Here is a 14,139-nt window from a genome sequence, read left to right on the forward strand (position 1 = left end):
AACACACACACATATACACTGATTATAAAATAAAAAATATATATTTTATATGAATGAATAGTATTTTTACTTGGCCGTTCAATATTACTAAGAGAGAGTGTATGTATGTGTGTGCATAAGTTAAGAATAGAATATGTGACATAGTTTTTCATTTCATTTATTTATATTCTGCTTTCCCTCTGTACTCTTCTCTATCAATGCAATATTTAGATATTGTTTTTGTTTAAATTATTTGTTGTTTACTTTGGCATTTCTTTCAATTCATCTGCACTTGTAAATAAAGTGCAGAGTTAAATAGATTGAAAGAGAAATGGCAGACATGAACATCAACACATATACATACATACAAACACACACACACATACACTCTCACATACACTTGAAAAGAGGTTAATTTTTTTTTTTTTTGATTTAAATAAAACATCATAAGATCATAAAATAAATTGCTACTATCAATTATAATAGAAAGAAACATAAATAAATAAACAAAAGAAATTAAAAGCAATTACTTAAAGAAAATAACAAAAGATTCATTAAAACACTTTTTAAATTATAAATTCAAAAATTTTTTTAAAATTCTCAAAAAAGTATATGAGGAGCACATGTAAAATTTGAGAGTTACACGTGTGCTTTTAAAACCCTAGTAAAGTTCAAATAAAACTTCTAATCGTTGTAAATATAGTTTCAGAAAAAAGTCCTTTTTTACAATATTTTTGTAAGAGAATAAATAATAATGACAAAATTTTCCTTTTAATTTTATGCCCTAAAACATTAAAATACCTAACAAATCATTTTAAATCAAAATTTATACATTTTTCAAAAATACTCAAAAAAGGATATATGGCGCTCTGGCGGAAACATGGAGTTTTACAAAATTTGTTAACGCATATATAATGCTCAGTAAAAACCTCCAATCGCTGTAAAGAAAGTTTTTAGAAAATGTCCTTTTTCACAAGATTTTTGAAGAGAAAAGCAAATAATCATTAAAATTTCTTTTGAACTATACGGTTTCTGAGCCTAAAATTAATTTAATTTCAGTATAAACACATTTTTCAAAAATATTACTAAAAGTATATAAGGCGCTCTTTTAGAAATTCAGAGTTCTACAAATTTTATTAACGCCCATGTAAAGCTCAAATGCAACCTCTAAGTGCTATGTTGAAAGTTTTAGGAAAACACGTCCTTTTTTCTAGAACAGAACTAGAACAGAACTAGAACAGAACTAGAACAGAACTAGAACAGAACTAGAACAGAACTAGAACAGAACTAGAACAGAACTAGAACAGAACTAGAACAGAACTAGAACAGAACTAGAACAGAACTAGAACAGAACTAGAACAGAACTAGAACAGAACTAGAACAGAACTAGAACAGAACTAGAACAGAACTAGAACAGAACTAAACAGAACTGAGAACAGAACTAGGAACAGAACTAGAACCAGACTAGAAGAACAGAACTAGAACAGAACTAGACTAGGAACTCGCACAGACTAGAACAGAACTAGAAGAACTAGAACAGAACTAGAACAGAACTAGAAACAGGAACTTAGAACAGAACTAGAACAGAACTAGAACAGAACTAGAAACTAGAACTAGAACAGAACTAGAACAGAACTAGAACAGAACTAGAACAGAACTAGAACAGAACTAGAACAGAACTAGAACAGAACTAGAACAGACCTAGAACAGACACTAGAACAGAACTAGAACAGCAGAACTAGATACAGAACTAGAACAGAAATCGTAGAACAGAACTAGAACAGAACCTAGAACAGAACTAGAACAGAACTAGAACAGAACTAGCAACAGACACTAGAACAGAACTAGAACACGGGAACTAGAAGAACTTAGAACAGAACTAGAACAGAACTAGAACAGAAATCTAGAACAGAACTAGAACAGAAGAACTAGAACAGAACTAGAACAGACTAGAACGAAACTGAACAGCACTAGAACAGAACTAGAACAGAACTAGAACGTAGAACTAGAACAGAACTAGAACAGAACTAGAACAGAACTAGAACAGAACTAGACAGAACTAGAACCAGAACTAGAAACAGAACTAGAACAGAACTAGAACAGAACTAGAACAGAACTAGAACAGAACTAACAGAACTAGAACAGAACTAGAACAGAACTAGAACAGAACTAGAACAGAACTAGAACAGAACTAGAACAGAACTAACAGAACTAGAACGAACTAGAAACTAGAACAGAACTAGAACTGAACTAGAACAGAACTTAAACTGAACTAGAACTAAACAAGAACTGAAAAACTGCAAATATTTCCTTATTTTTTTTTAAGTGTATAAATTTTATCTTTTTTTTTTTTTTTTTTTGGTTTATTTAAATTTGTGTGAATAAATGTGCGAACACTATAGACATGTGGTTGTTGTCGTTAGAGTTGTATTATAATTTACATTTGGAGCGCACCCTAGGGTGCATTGTAATTTATTTAGTTCACCAACTAAACACACAAACTACCTACAAACTCCTCTACTCATACTTTAAACAATAATAATGTAAAGTATTATAAACAGCAACAACAGAAACAGCAGCAAATACAGCATTATTATTATCTACATATATACATCATTATCACCATGACAAAACTCCTTTGCCAAAGATTATCATGAAGATAAGACTTTTGCTTACGAGTTAATAATGTTGCAAAGGATACTGAAGATTCTAAAGTTTATGTTAAATAATTCACTAATTAAACATAGACGCGACAAGCGGACAATTGTATAAAAGGAAATGGATTTTTTTTTCTGTTAGTTTTAAAACCTTATCCCTGACTAATGTCCGTATAATGGTTTGCTGGCATAATGGTTGCCATGTTGGCAATTCAAGGCGCTGCTGGTGTTTGATGTTTTTTCGTTTTTGTTCTTGTTCCTGTGGTGTTGTTGCTAAGCAAAAATTTCACATTTATTGCTTGACAGTAGTTTTCACTTTTAAATTGTTTGATTAAGTATGTTTTTGTTGGTGTTGGGTAATTTGAGTAATTTTTCCCTGTTCATGAAGAGCATCGTGGTCAGTCAACATTTAAATTAAAAATATTTCAAGTGTGAAATTATGGGTGTAAAACAGATAATTATCATTATCATTCTCATCATCATATACATTAAACACTTTATTTCTTTTTAATAAGTTTAAGTGTGAAGGAATAGGAAAATGTTCGTTTCTGATTAAGTGTAGGTGTATACTCTCCCAAGGTTTAAGAGGTGTTGACAAACGTGGGTCGGTTTAGTATTGCGCAAATTAGCTAGAAATTTAGTTATCTGAAACCTTTAATGGTTTTGTTATTTTATAATTGCTTTAATTTCATAGGTGGCCCTTTTTTTTGAAACAACAACTGCAACAACATCAATAGAAAAAAGAGGTCCTTTTGAGAAAAAACACTTGAATACTTAGTATTTATATTTCAAGTAAATAATTTGTTATTTTCTTTCAAGTATTTACTTTTACCAGGAACCTCATACTAAATTATATTTTGAAAAAAAAATCCAATTTTTTTTTCAACAGGCGTCTTCTTGTCTCGTTTTCTAGTGCATCATCACTTTTAACACACACACATATACACTGATTATAAAATAAAAATATATATTTTATATGAATGAATAGTATTTTTACTTGGCCGTTCAATATTACTAAGAGAGAGTGTATGTATGTGTGTGCATAAGTTAAGAATAGAATATGTGACATAGTTTTTCATTTCATTTATTTATATTCTGCTTTCCCTCTGTACTCTTCTCTATAAATGCAATATTTAGATATTGTTTTTGTTTAAATTATTTGTTGTTTACTTTGGCATTTCTTTCAATTCATCTGCACTTGTAAATAAAGTGCAGAGTTAAATAGATTGAAAGAGAAATGGCAGACATGAACATCAACACATATACTTACTTACATACAAACACACACACATACACTCTCACATACACTTGAAAAGAGGTTAAATGATTTTTTTTTTTTGATTTAAATAAAACATCATAAGATCATAAAAATAAATTGCTACTATCAATTATAATAGAAAGAAACATAAATAAATAAACAAAAGAAATTAAAAGCAATTACTTAAAGAAAATAACAAAAGATTCATTAAAACACTTTTTAAATTATAAATTCAAAAATTTTTTTAAAATTCTCAAAAAAGGATATAAGGAGCACATGTAAAATTTGAGAGTTACACGTGTGCTTTTAAAACCCTAGTAAAGTTCAAATAAAACTTCTAATCATTGTAAATATAGTTTTAGAAAAAAGTCCTTTTTTACAATATTTTTGTAAGAGAATAGATAATAATGACAAAATTTTCCTTTTAATTTTATGCCCTAAAACATTAAAATACCTAACAAATCATTTTAAATCAAAATTTATACATCTTTCAAAAATACCCAAAAAAGGATATATGGCGCTCTGGCGGAAACATGGAGTTTTACAAAATTTGTTAACGCATATAAAATGCTCAGTAAACACCTCCAATCGCTGTAAAGAAAGTTTTTGGAAAATGTCCTTTTTCACAAGATTTTTGAAGAGAAAAGCAAATAATCATTAAAATTTCTTTTGAACTATACGGTTTCTGAGCCTAAAATTAATTCAATTTCAGTATAAACACATTTTTCAAAAATATTACTAAAAGTATATAAGGCGCTCTTTTAGAAACTCAGAGTTCTACAAATTTTATTAACGCCCATGTAAAGCTCAAATGCAACCTCTAATTGCTATGTAGAAAGTTTTAGGAAAACGTCCTTTTTTCTAGAACAGAACTAGAACAGAACTAGAACAGAACTAGAACAGAACTAGAACAGAACTAGAACAGAACTAGAACAGAACTAGAACAGAACTAGAACAGAACTAGAACAGAACTAGAACAGAACTAGAACAGAACTAGAACAGAACTAGAACAGAACTAGAACAGAACTAGAGCAGAACTAGAACAGAACTAGAACAGAACTAGAACGGAACTAGAACAGAACTAGAACAGAACTAGAACAGAACTAGAACAGAACTAGAACATAACTAGAACAGAACTAGAACAGAACTAGAACAGAACTAGAACAGAACTAGAACAGAACTAGAACAGAACTAGAACAGAACTAGAACAGAACTAGAACAGAACTAGAACAGAACTAGAACAGAACTAGAACAGAACTAGAACAGAACTAGAACAGAACTAGAACAGAACTAGAACAGAACTAGAACAGAACTAGAACAGAACTAGAACAGAACTAGAACAGAACTAGAACAGAACTAGAACAGAACTAGAACAGAACTAGAACAGAACTAGAACAGAACTAGAACAGAACTAGAACAGAACTAGAACAGAACTAGAACAGAACTAGAACAGAACTAGAACAGAACTAGAACAGAACTAGAACAGAACTAGAACAGAACTAGAACAGAACTAGAACAGAACTAGAACAGAACTAGAACAGAACTAGAAACAGAACTAGAACAGAACTAGAACAGAACTAGAACAGAACTAGAACAGAACTAGAACAGAACTAGAACAGAACTAGAACAGAACTAGAACAGAACTAGAACAGAACTAGAACAGAACTAGAACAGAACTAGAACAGAACTAGAACAGAACTAGAACAGAACTAGAACAGAACTAGAACAGAACTAGAACAGAACTAGAACAGAACTAGAACAGAACTAGAACAGAACTAGAACAGAACTAGAACAGAACTAGAACAGAACTAAACTAGAACAGAACTAGAACCAGAACTAGAACAGAACAGAACAGAACTAGAACAGAAACCAGAACTAGAACAGAACTAGACAGAACAGAACTAGAACAGAACTAGAAACAGAACTAGAACAGAACTAGACAGAACTAGAACAGAACTAGAACAGACTAGAACAGAACAGACTAGAACAGAACTGGACCGAACTAGAACAGAACTAGAACAGAACTAGAACAGAACTAGAACAGAACTAGAACAGAACTACTGATTTTCTTTGAAAAAAGGATAATTCTTTTGTATGTATTCTGGAGGATATCCTGAAGGCTTAACGATGTCCGTCCATCTGTCTGTCATAGTTGGTGTTAAGTCCTTATATTTTGTTCCTTGCCACATCTAATTTTTTAAATTTTTTCTAGCTTGCGATAAATAGTTTTATTAGCTGCTTTTTATACAATAAAAATTGTTTAATAGTATTGTAAGCTTTTCATCCGCTGCCTATATCCTTTTTCAAAAAATTTTCAAATTTAAATTAGTTTCTTTAAGAAAAAAGTAAAAAAAAATCAATTTTAAATTTTTTTGTAGAAAATTTTTGTTTAAAAATATATGAAAATTAGCAATTAGTATAAAATTATTATTAGAAAATTGTGTGTTATTTTAGCTATAGCCAGTAATATTTAATATTTCCTTGAATTTATAATTTGAAGGCTATAAATTTTGCTTTCATTTATTGCCATTTTTATCCTGTATGTTTTGTGATGGGGCTTGGGAAGAAGGGAGAAACCACATTATGTTTTGGCTGTAGTAAAATGATATTAGTGAACATGAAAATTCAATTATATTTTTTTAAATTAGAAAGTATAAAATAAAAATCAAAAATTAAAATTTGCCACAAATTGATAAAATTGAGTGTTCATTTTTAGGGGGAAACAAAAATTTGCCCAAAATTGCTTTGACATTAAAGCAAAGTTAGTGTGAAATTTAAAAAAAGGGGATCTGCTTTCTAGAGAAGGGGGCTATGGTTAAGTCAATGTATGTTTGAGGCTGCTGCCATTATCTACATCATCAATATATAATCAATGACAATGTTCTTTTTTTTTTGCTTCTTATTTTCCTTGGCTTTTTACTTTAAATTTGTTTAAATTTATTTTTTTGTTTTGTAGAGGGGGTTTAGGGGCCAGTGGGGTGGCTGTAGTGTAACAGTATGGCTGCTGTTTCTTTTGACATGTTTTCTGTTTTTTTTTTTGTGTAATTTTTTCCTAGACAGTTAGCAGCTTATGTTTATTATCCTTCTTACGCATGCACATGGATTTTTTTTTGCTCGATTCTTTATAGGGGAATGAATGTAAGTGAAATGCCAACTTTACGCACGTAGACATGATGACGACTTATGAACCTTGAACAACAAGCAAACGCAAAAAAAGAAATACTTTACCCAACAAATTGAGAAATGATTTTGAAATGAAAATTTCAAAAAAAAAAAAAACACTCTTACTTATTTCTATTTGCTGCTACATCTATAGATTATGAATGTGCTTCATTATTTATTCTCTGTTTGAAACGGTTTGTGTACTTTCAAGCACAGCTATCATACACACATTCATACATATACATATGTATATAAAAAAACATTTAGGTTTTAAAATTTTTTTAAATTTAAATTATCTTTACAAAAAAAGCATCCTAAACCTTTAATCCTTAAACATTAAGCAACAAACCAGCCGTATTTCTTCAATTAAACTCATTATACAGTAGCTCAAGGGCAACATCATCATCATCATCATCGTCACGATGCTATATATTCCCATTTGCCTGCCAGTCTCTCAACAACAAGAAAAGTGCGTTTGTCATGTTAACACAGCAGTTTAAGTAATTTTCCCATATATTTCCCAAAAAAAAAAAAACACATGTCCTGCTGGGTCGCTTAAAATTGTCCTTGTTTTAAGTATGAAAATAAAAATATGTCAAATGGACAGTGTCTGCCCTGCCAAAAAAAAAACGAAAGAGAATAAAAAAATTCCAGGATAATAAGCTAAAAATAGAATAATTGTACTGGTTTTCACACTCTCAATTTTAAAACGCTCTCTTTTTTAAACACACGCACTCTTCACATGCTATTTAATAGCGGAGGGGGTCCTTGTGTAAATGAAACAATCAAGTGTGTGTGTGTATGCAATTTGTGTGTTAATTTCAATGACTTATGCTAATTTCTAATGAATAAACACATTAATCTGTCACTTAGGTCAGGATTTAAGTTGTAAACAGGATAAATGAAAATAAATTGAATTTGAATTTCGACATTTCTGATGGATTGCTACAGCAATAACAACAACAAAAAGAAACAATAAATGTCAATAAAACTAATATCTTTGTAAGATGTTTCATAAAATGATATTTCAAATAAAAGGATATATAGCAAGATTGTAACAGATGTTAAATAATAACTCAAAAAGTCGAGCACTTCAAAAAATCCTTGGAAACTACAACCTTTAAAGATAATTTTTTCAATAAAAACGTTAAACTTTTGAAAATAAAAGCATAAAAACCAAATAAAAACTTAAGAAAACAACATAAACCTTTTAACTGAGACTCCCCCTAGTAAAATTACCTAAAACTAATAAATTCGAACAAAATTTTAAAAATTTTCCAAAAAAGGATATATGTTGGGCTATCAGAATACTAACAATATCAACAAAAAAAGTATGCAGATTTATTAAGCTCTTAGAAATACAAATTGTAGAAATATTTTTTATAAATAAATCAAAAATTTTTAAATTAAAATTGGCAAAATATAAGAAAAACTAAGAACAAACATGTTTTTAATTAGTAATCTCCTTTAAGTAAGTAAAATATCCTTAGAAAACGAGTTTTAAAACAAATTTAAAGAATTTTCAAAAAAAAAAGGATATATGCACAGCTACTAAAAGGATAAGCAGATAAAGCAAAACAACTAGGGAAATGTTTAAGCACCCACAAACTACAAATTGTTGCATTATTTTTATATAATTTTGTTGTAAATTTGACATAAATTCGCTGAAATAAAATAAATATAATTTTTCGAAAGCCTTAATTATGTAAAGTATCGTTAGATATATCATTTTGTGCCTAAAAACTTTAGGTTTTAAAAAATTTGAAAAATTTTCGAAAAAAGGATATATGCAGAGCAATTAAAACGATAGGAAATTAAAGATAAAAACTATGGAAATGTTTATGGAACTTAAAACTACAAATTGTACTGTTAGTGGTATTGCAATCAAAAGCAAAATTTTAAACTAAAACTTAAATTTTGCCAGAAAAAAAGTGAAATGATCCCTAAAAAACTATTTTAGAAACTTATTCAAGTAATATATTCATAAAAATCATATTAAGTACAAAAAAACAAAACCTTTAAGTAAATTTTGTTAATTTTCAAAAAAGGATATATGCAGAACAACTAGAAAGATAAGAAATTAAAGCAAAAAACTATGGGAATGTTTGAGTCTTCTAAAACTACTAATTGTAAAGCTATTTCTAGAGAATTTTGTTATAAAAAAATTAAAAATTTCCTTAAAAAAGTAGAAAATAAAACAATTTGAGTTTTACAGGATCCTCATTTAAGTAAAATGTTCGCAAATGTTATATTTTATCTATGAAAACTTAACTTTTGAGTAAATTTTTTGCATTTTCGTAAAAAGGATATATGAAGAGCAACTGCAAGGATGTGAAAATTAACGAAAAAACCTACTGGAGTGTTTGAGGCTTTTTAAACTACAAATTGTAGCAACATTTTTATGAAATTTTCATGAAATTTTTATAAATAAAATTAAAAATTTATCCAAAAATGTTAGGAAATAAAACATTTTAAATATTTAAATTTTGCCCACAAAAACTTAGTTTTTTAGTAAATTTTTTGAATTTGCGTAAAAAGGATATATGAAGAGCAAATGAAAGGATAATAAATTTAAGTAAAAAAACTATGAAAAAGTTATGGGACTTTAAAACTACAAATTGTAACGTTATTTTTATAAAGTTCTGGTGGACAGTTTTGAAATAAAGTAAACAATCCTTCTAAAAACAAGCAAAATTAAACCATTTATTTTTCACAGGAACTTTATTTAAGTAAAAGGTGGAAAAAAAACTTACATTTAATTACTTTTTAATTAATGTTTTTTAAAAAAAAACTAAAAAAGTAGAAAATTTTTATATGGAAAACAAGTTTTCTTGGTAAAAAATATAACTTTTAAAGAAATTCTTAATAAATTAATATTCAATTTAAAGAGCCAAGTATTAAATTGTATAATTTATATTGTTTTTTTAATATTTTAGGTTAAAGGATATATGTCGAAGTCCTAAAAGACTAGCAAATCACAGAAAATTCGAAAGCAGTTTGGTCCTAAAGAGTAATATTGATGATTAGTTGCAAATTGTAATGAATTTTGATTATCTTTAAAAAAGGATATATGACCAGCCCCTGAAAAACTAACAAATCGTACAAAATTTCAATGCCGTTTTGCCCTGGTAAGTCATTGGCAAGTTTTATAAACATTTTGAAGCAAATTAGATTATAAATACTATTTTTTTAAATTTTCAAATTTTTTTAAGATTTTTTATTTTAAAAATATTTTGAAAATAAGATTTCTTAATGAAATTTGTTAAAAAATATATGTTATAGTAAAAAAAAACCCTAAAAATAAGCTTTATAACAAATAATAGTAAATTTTGGATTTCTTTACAAAAAAGGATATAGGAACAGCTCCTGAAATACTAACAAATTGTTGAAAATTTTAAAGCATTTTTGTTTTGGGTAGCAATTGACAAATTGTAATAGCATTTTGATTCAGATTGCTCAAAAATATTCTTCAAAAATTAAATCTGAAAAATTTTATTCCCAAAAAAAAATTTCAAAAATTTTAATTTAAGTAAATTTGTTAGTTTAAATCATATAACTTCAAACTTTTTGTGTAATTTTAGTGATTTTAGTTTTTCTTAAAAAAAGGATATATGACCTGATCCTGAAATATTAACAAATTGTAAAAAATTTTAATGCAGTTCTGTTTGGAGAAGTAATCCTCAAATTGTAATCGTAGTTTTAAACCATTTGGGTCAAAAACAATCTGTTAAAATTAAAAAAAACTAACTTTTCCCATTTTTTTTATTTTGAATTTAAAAGAAATTCTTAATAATTTAAACACTATTACCAGCAGCTTAACATGTACTGATTAGAAAACTAAGTTACTTAAAAAACATGTCCTTCTTATTAAAAGGATATAAGAAAAGGATATGTTGTTATAAGCTAACTTTTTGTTGTTTTTCTTTTGTTTGTTATACAAAAATATGTTTTTCGTTTTAGTTTGTTTTTAAATAACTACTAAAAGAGGACAAAGAACGAATGAAAAAAAGGATATTGAACAAACTTTTTTATTAACTTAACTTTGTATGTTTGCAAGAATCTGTTTATTTGCTTAATAAAGGGATATTTTAACTATTTAAGGGTATTTGTTTAACAACAACAAGTTGAGGTTAATAAAATGTTTTGTTTTTTTGTTAAAAGTATTAAGTGCTTTAAGAAAAAAGTTATATAAATTTAGTTGGGGACTTACCAATTTGTGGCACATCATATTGCCTTTGTCCACGCGCTGTGCGCAACATTAGCTGCGAGGCTAAACTATGAGGCGAGGATACACCCGCCGATGAGGCCAAACTGGCCGGATTTAAACCCGATCTTTTATGATTGGGATGCTGTAACAGTTCCGGAGTTTGTTCTATATTAGCTGCATTAAGTGATTTTTCCGATTTGCTAGCCGTCGAAGAGGAAATGGAGGAGGAGGAGGATAAGATTTTTGTTTTATCTTCTTTATTGAGTTGTGTGTTATCATGTGTGTTTTGCTTTTGTTCGGGGTTTTTCAATAATTGTGCTGCATCGTTTGGTTTGTTGTTGTGGCTATTGATTCTAGTGGTAGCGGTGGCTTCAGAATTGGCCAGTGATAGTTTATTACTGCTTAAAGTTTTGAAATGATGTAAAGGTGGTTGTTGCTGTTTGTTGTTATTCTTTTGTCCAAATATATTGCGCGGTAATTGCTGCTGCTGTTGCTGCTGCTGCAATTGATTACGTTTACGCAACCATTTCTGCTGCATGCGTATGTTATTGCGGTATTTGTTGTTAAATTGTTGTTGCTGCTGCTGTTGATGATTGAGATTTTGTAGTTTTTGTTCTTTTTCAAAGAAATCCTGTAGAACTTGTTGATTTTTATCCATAGCAGCCTCATGATTTTGATAGTTGTGAGTTAAAGGCATATGATGTGTTTGCTGCTGCTGTTGCCTAAAGCCCGGAAATTGTGGCATTTGCTGATGTTGCGGCTGAGGCTGATAATGATGTTGCAGTCTTTCTTTATTTTCCTCAGCCATTAACTCCTCTATATAGGCATAGCCATCCATATCGGGAAACATATCCTCTTCTTCCTGCACTGGCTCCAATTCCATAAAATCATCCAAATCTAAATTATGAGGATTTTCAAATTCCCTTTCCACCGGCTGTACAATGCGACCATAATCATATTTACCGTTGGAAGTTCTTAAAGGTTCAAAACCACCACCGCCGGAATCATAATCTTCCTCATCATTGAGCGGTTGTTTGACCACATTGCCAAACATAACATTACGTGCCTGCTGCTGCAGCCAGGCCGAATATTCCGAGTCCATATCCTCGGCTGGATGCATTTTAATGCGTCCCGTTATAATGGGCCGGCCATGATAGCCCGATTCCTCGGCTGTTTGCTTAACCAAACCCATGACCATTAAACGCTCCCTTTCCAATTGGGCCAAATCGGCCAGTTCCTCATTTAAACGATTGCTGGTGGTTTGAAAGGGATTCGAGTTGGAAGGTTTATTTAATTGAGCTGCATTGTGTGTAGCGCCATTATTGCTCGAAGGGTTATTAGACCCGGCCGTATTGGAGCTGGTTAAATGCAAAGCATATAGGCCGCTGTTCACCAGCAGCACACAGACTAGGGTCTGTAGCAGGGAGAAGAACATTTTCTTTTTATTGAGTTTTTGCAGGTATTTATTAAAGACTGGTATTTTTGAAATTTTTGTGGATTTTGCCAGGGAATGTTGAGGTGTTGAAACAGCTTTTTTTTTGTCGAGGGGAGTTTGTTTTTAGTTAAAGGCTGCTAAATTTAGTTAATAATTTTAAGCAGCCGTTGCTTCATTATATGTTTAGGTTAGAAATTTTCAAAAATTATTATTTGTGGCTGCTGCTTAGGTGTTGTGTTGTAGGTTTCACCAGGATAATTTGATATTTTGCCAAAGGCAAGTTTTTGGTTTTTTTTTGCTCTAGTAGCCAAAACAACAGGGTAAGTTAAAGCAACTAGAAGTTAGGGTGTTGGTTGTTGGCTTGTTGCTTCCGTTTAGCTGTTTCTTTTATTCTATTACTTTTTAGTTCCTACTCTCTCTGCCTCTCTCTAGCTCTCCCTCTGTATGTCTTGCCTTTTTAAGCAAGATTTTCTTTTGCTGTTGAGTGTGTGTGTGTGTTGTTTTATGTTAAGCTGTAGGGGTTTAACATTTAGCTGTACAATGGTTTGTCTATTTGTTAAAACTCTATTGTATTTTAACTTTATGTTGAGCAGTCTTTTATTCTTGTTGTTTTTTTTGTTATATTATTTATATATAAATAATGCTTTCAACTTGTTGTTGTTGTTGCTGTACTGTTGCAAGCTTTATATGTTTATATATATATATTGTGCTTATGCGAGTTTGTTGTGTCTCTATCTTTAACTATTTAAGCAAATGTCTATCTTTCTTTTACAATTGTCTGTTTGTCTGTCTGCCGGTATGGCTGACTGCTTTATTTAGCTGTCTATTCTATTGTTTCAAAATCAATAATCAATGTTGTTTTTGCTTTAACCCAGGAATTTGCAAGTGTGCTTTCGTTGTTTGTTGGCTGAACGTTGTTTTTTTTTGGATTTTTTTTTACTAGTTGTTTTTAAACTCCTGTTGTTTTGCTGGAGTTTGGAAAGTTTGAATTTCCTTTTTTTCGTTGCTTGAAATATTTATTTCCTTAGCTAGTTTTCTGGTTATGTTCCTTTGAAACTGGAAGTTTGTTTAGTTTTAGTTAAAGCTGCTCTTTAACTTTGAAAGTTGTGGTTTTATTTGTAATGGAATGTTTTGTTAAATATTCTTTTATAGCAATCGTTTTTTAATAATTTTTTCCCAAATCTATAATTTTTTTTAAGTTTTTTGTTATAAAGTACTTTTTTTAGTACTTTTTTTAGTTCACTTTTGTTAGATCTATTATGAATATAAAGTAAATTTATTAAATTTTTGTTTCATCAAACAAATTTCTTCACTTTTTCTTACAAACTTTTTAACAAAAAGTACTTTTTTGGTACTTTTTTACTTTGTTACAATTGATTATTAGGGAAATGTTCATACTTTTATTGGAGTTTTCCTATAAAACACTTTTTTTGCTACTTTC

The 14,139-nt window shown here is 29.6% G+C and overlaps 1 protein-coding gene across 1 annotated transcript in view; it reads right to left on the reverse strand.

Moving 5' to 3' along the window:
- LOC119608967 (putative mediator of RNA polymerase II transcription subunit 26) overlaps nucleotides 1-13,928 on the reverse strand; it is a 46,836-nt gene extending 32,908 nt beyond the window's left edge. The window contains exon 1 of the mRNA XM_037963610.1: nucleotides 11,267-13,928. Coding sequence (XP_037819538.1) covers nucleotides 11,267-12,698 — 1,432 coding nt within the window. The 5' untranslated portion in view covers nucleotides 12,699-13,928. The remainder of the gene's footprint in view (nucleotides 1-11,266) is intronic.
- Between the last annotated feature and the right edge of the window lie 211 nt (nucleotides 13,929-14,139).

This window comes from Lucilia sericata, unplaced genomic scaffold, assembly GCF_015586225.1.
Source record: "Lucilia sericata isolate MDLA Ls3-8-SP2 unplaced genomic scaffold, ASM1558622v1 Contig000905F_arrow, whole genome shotgun sequence".
Taxonomy (NCBI): domain Eukaryota; kingdom Metazoa; phylum Arthropoda; class Insecta; order Diptera; family Calliphoridae; genus Lucilia; species Lucilia sericata.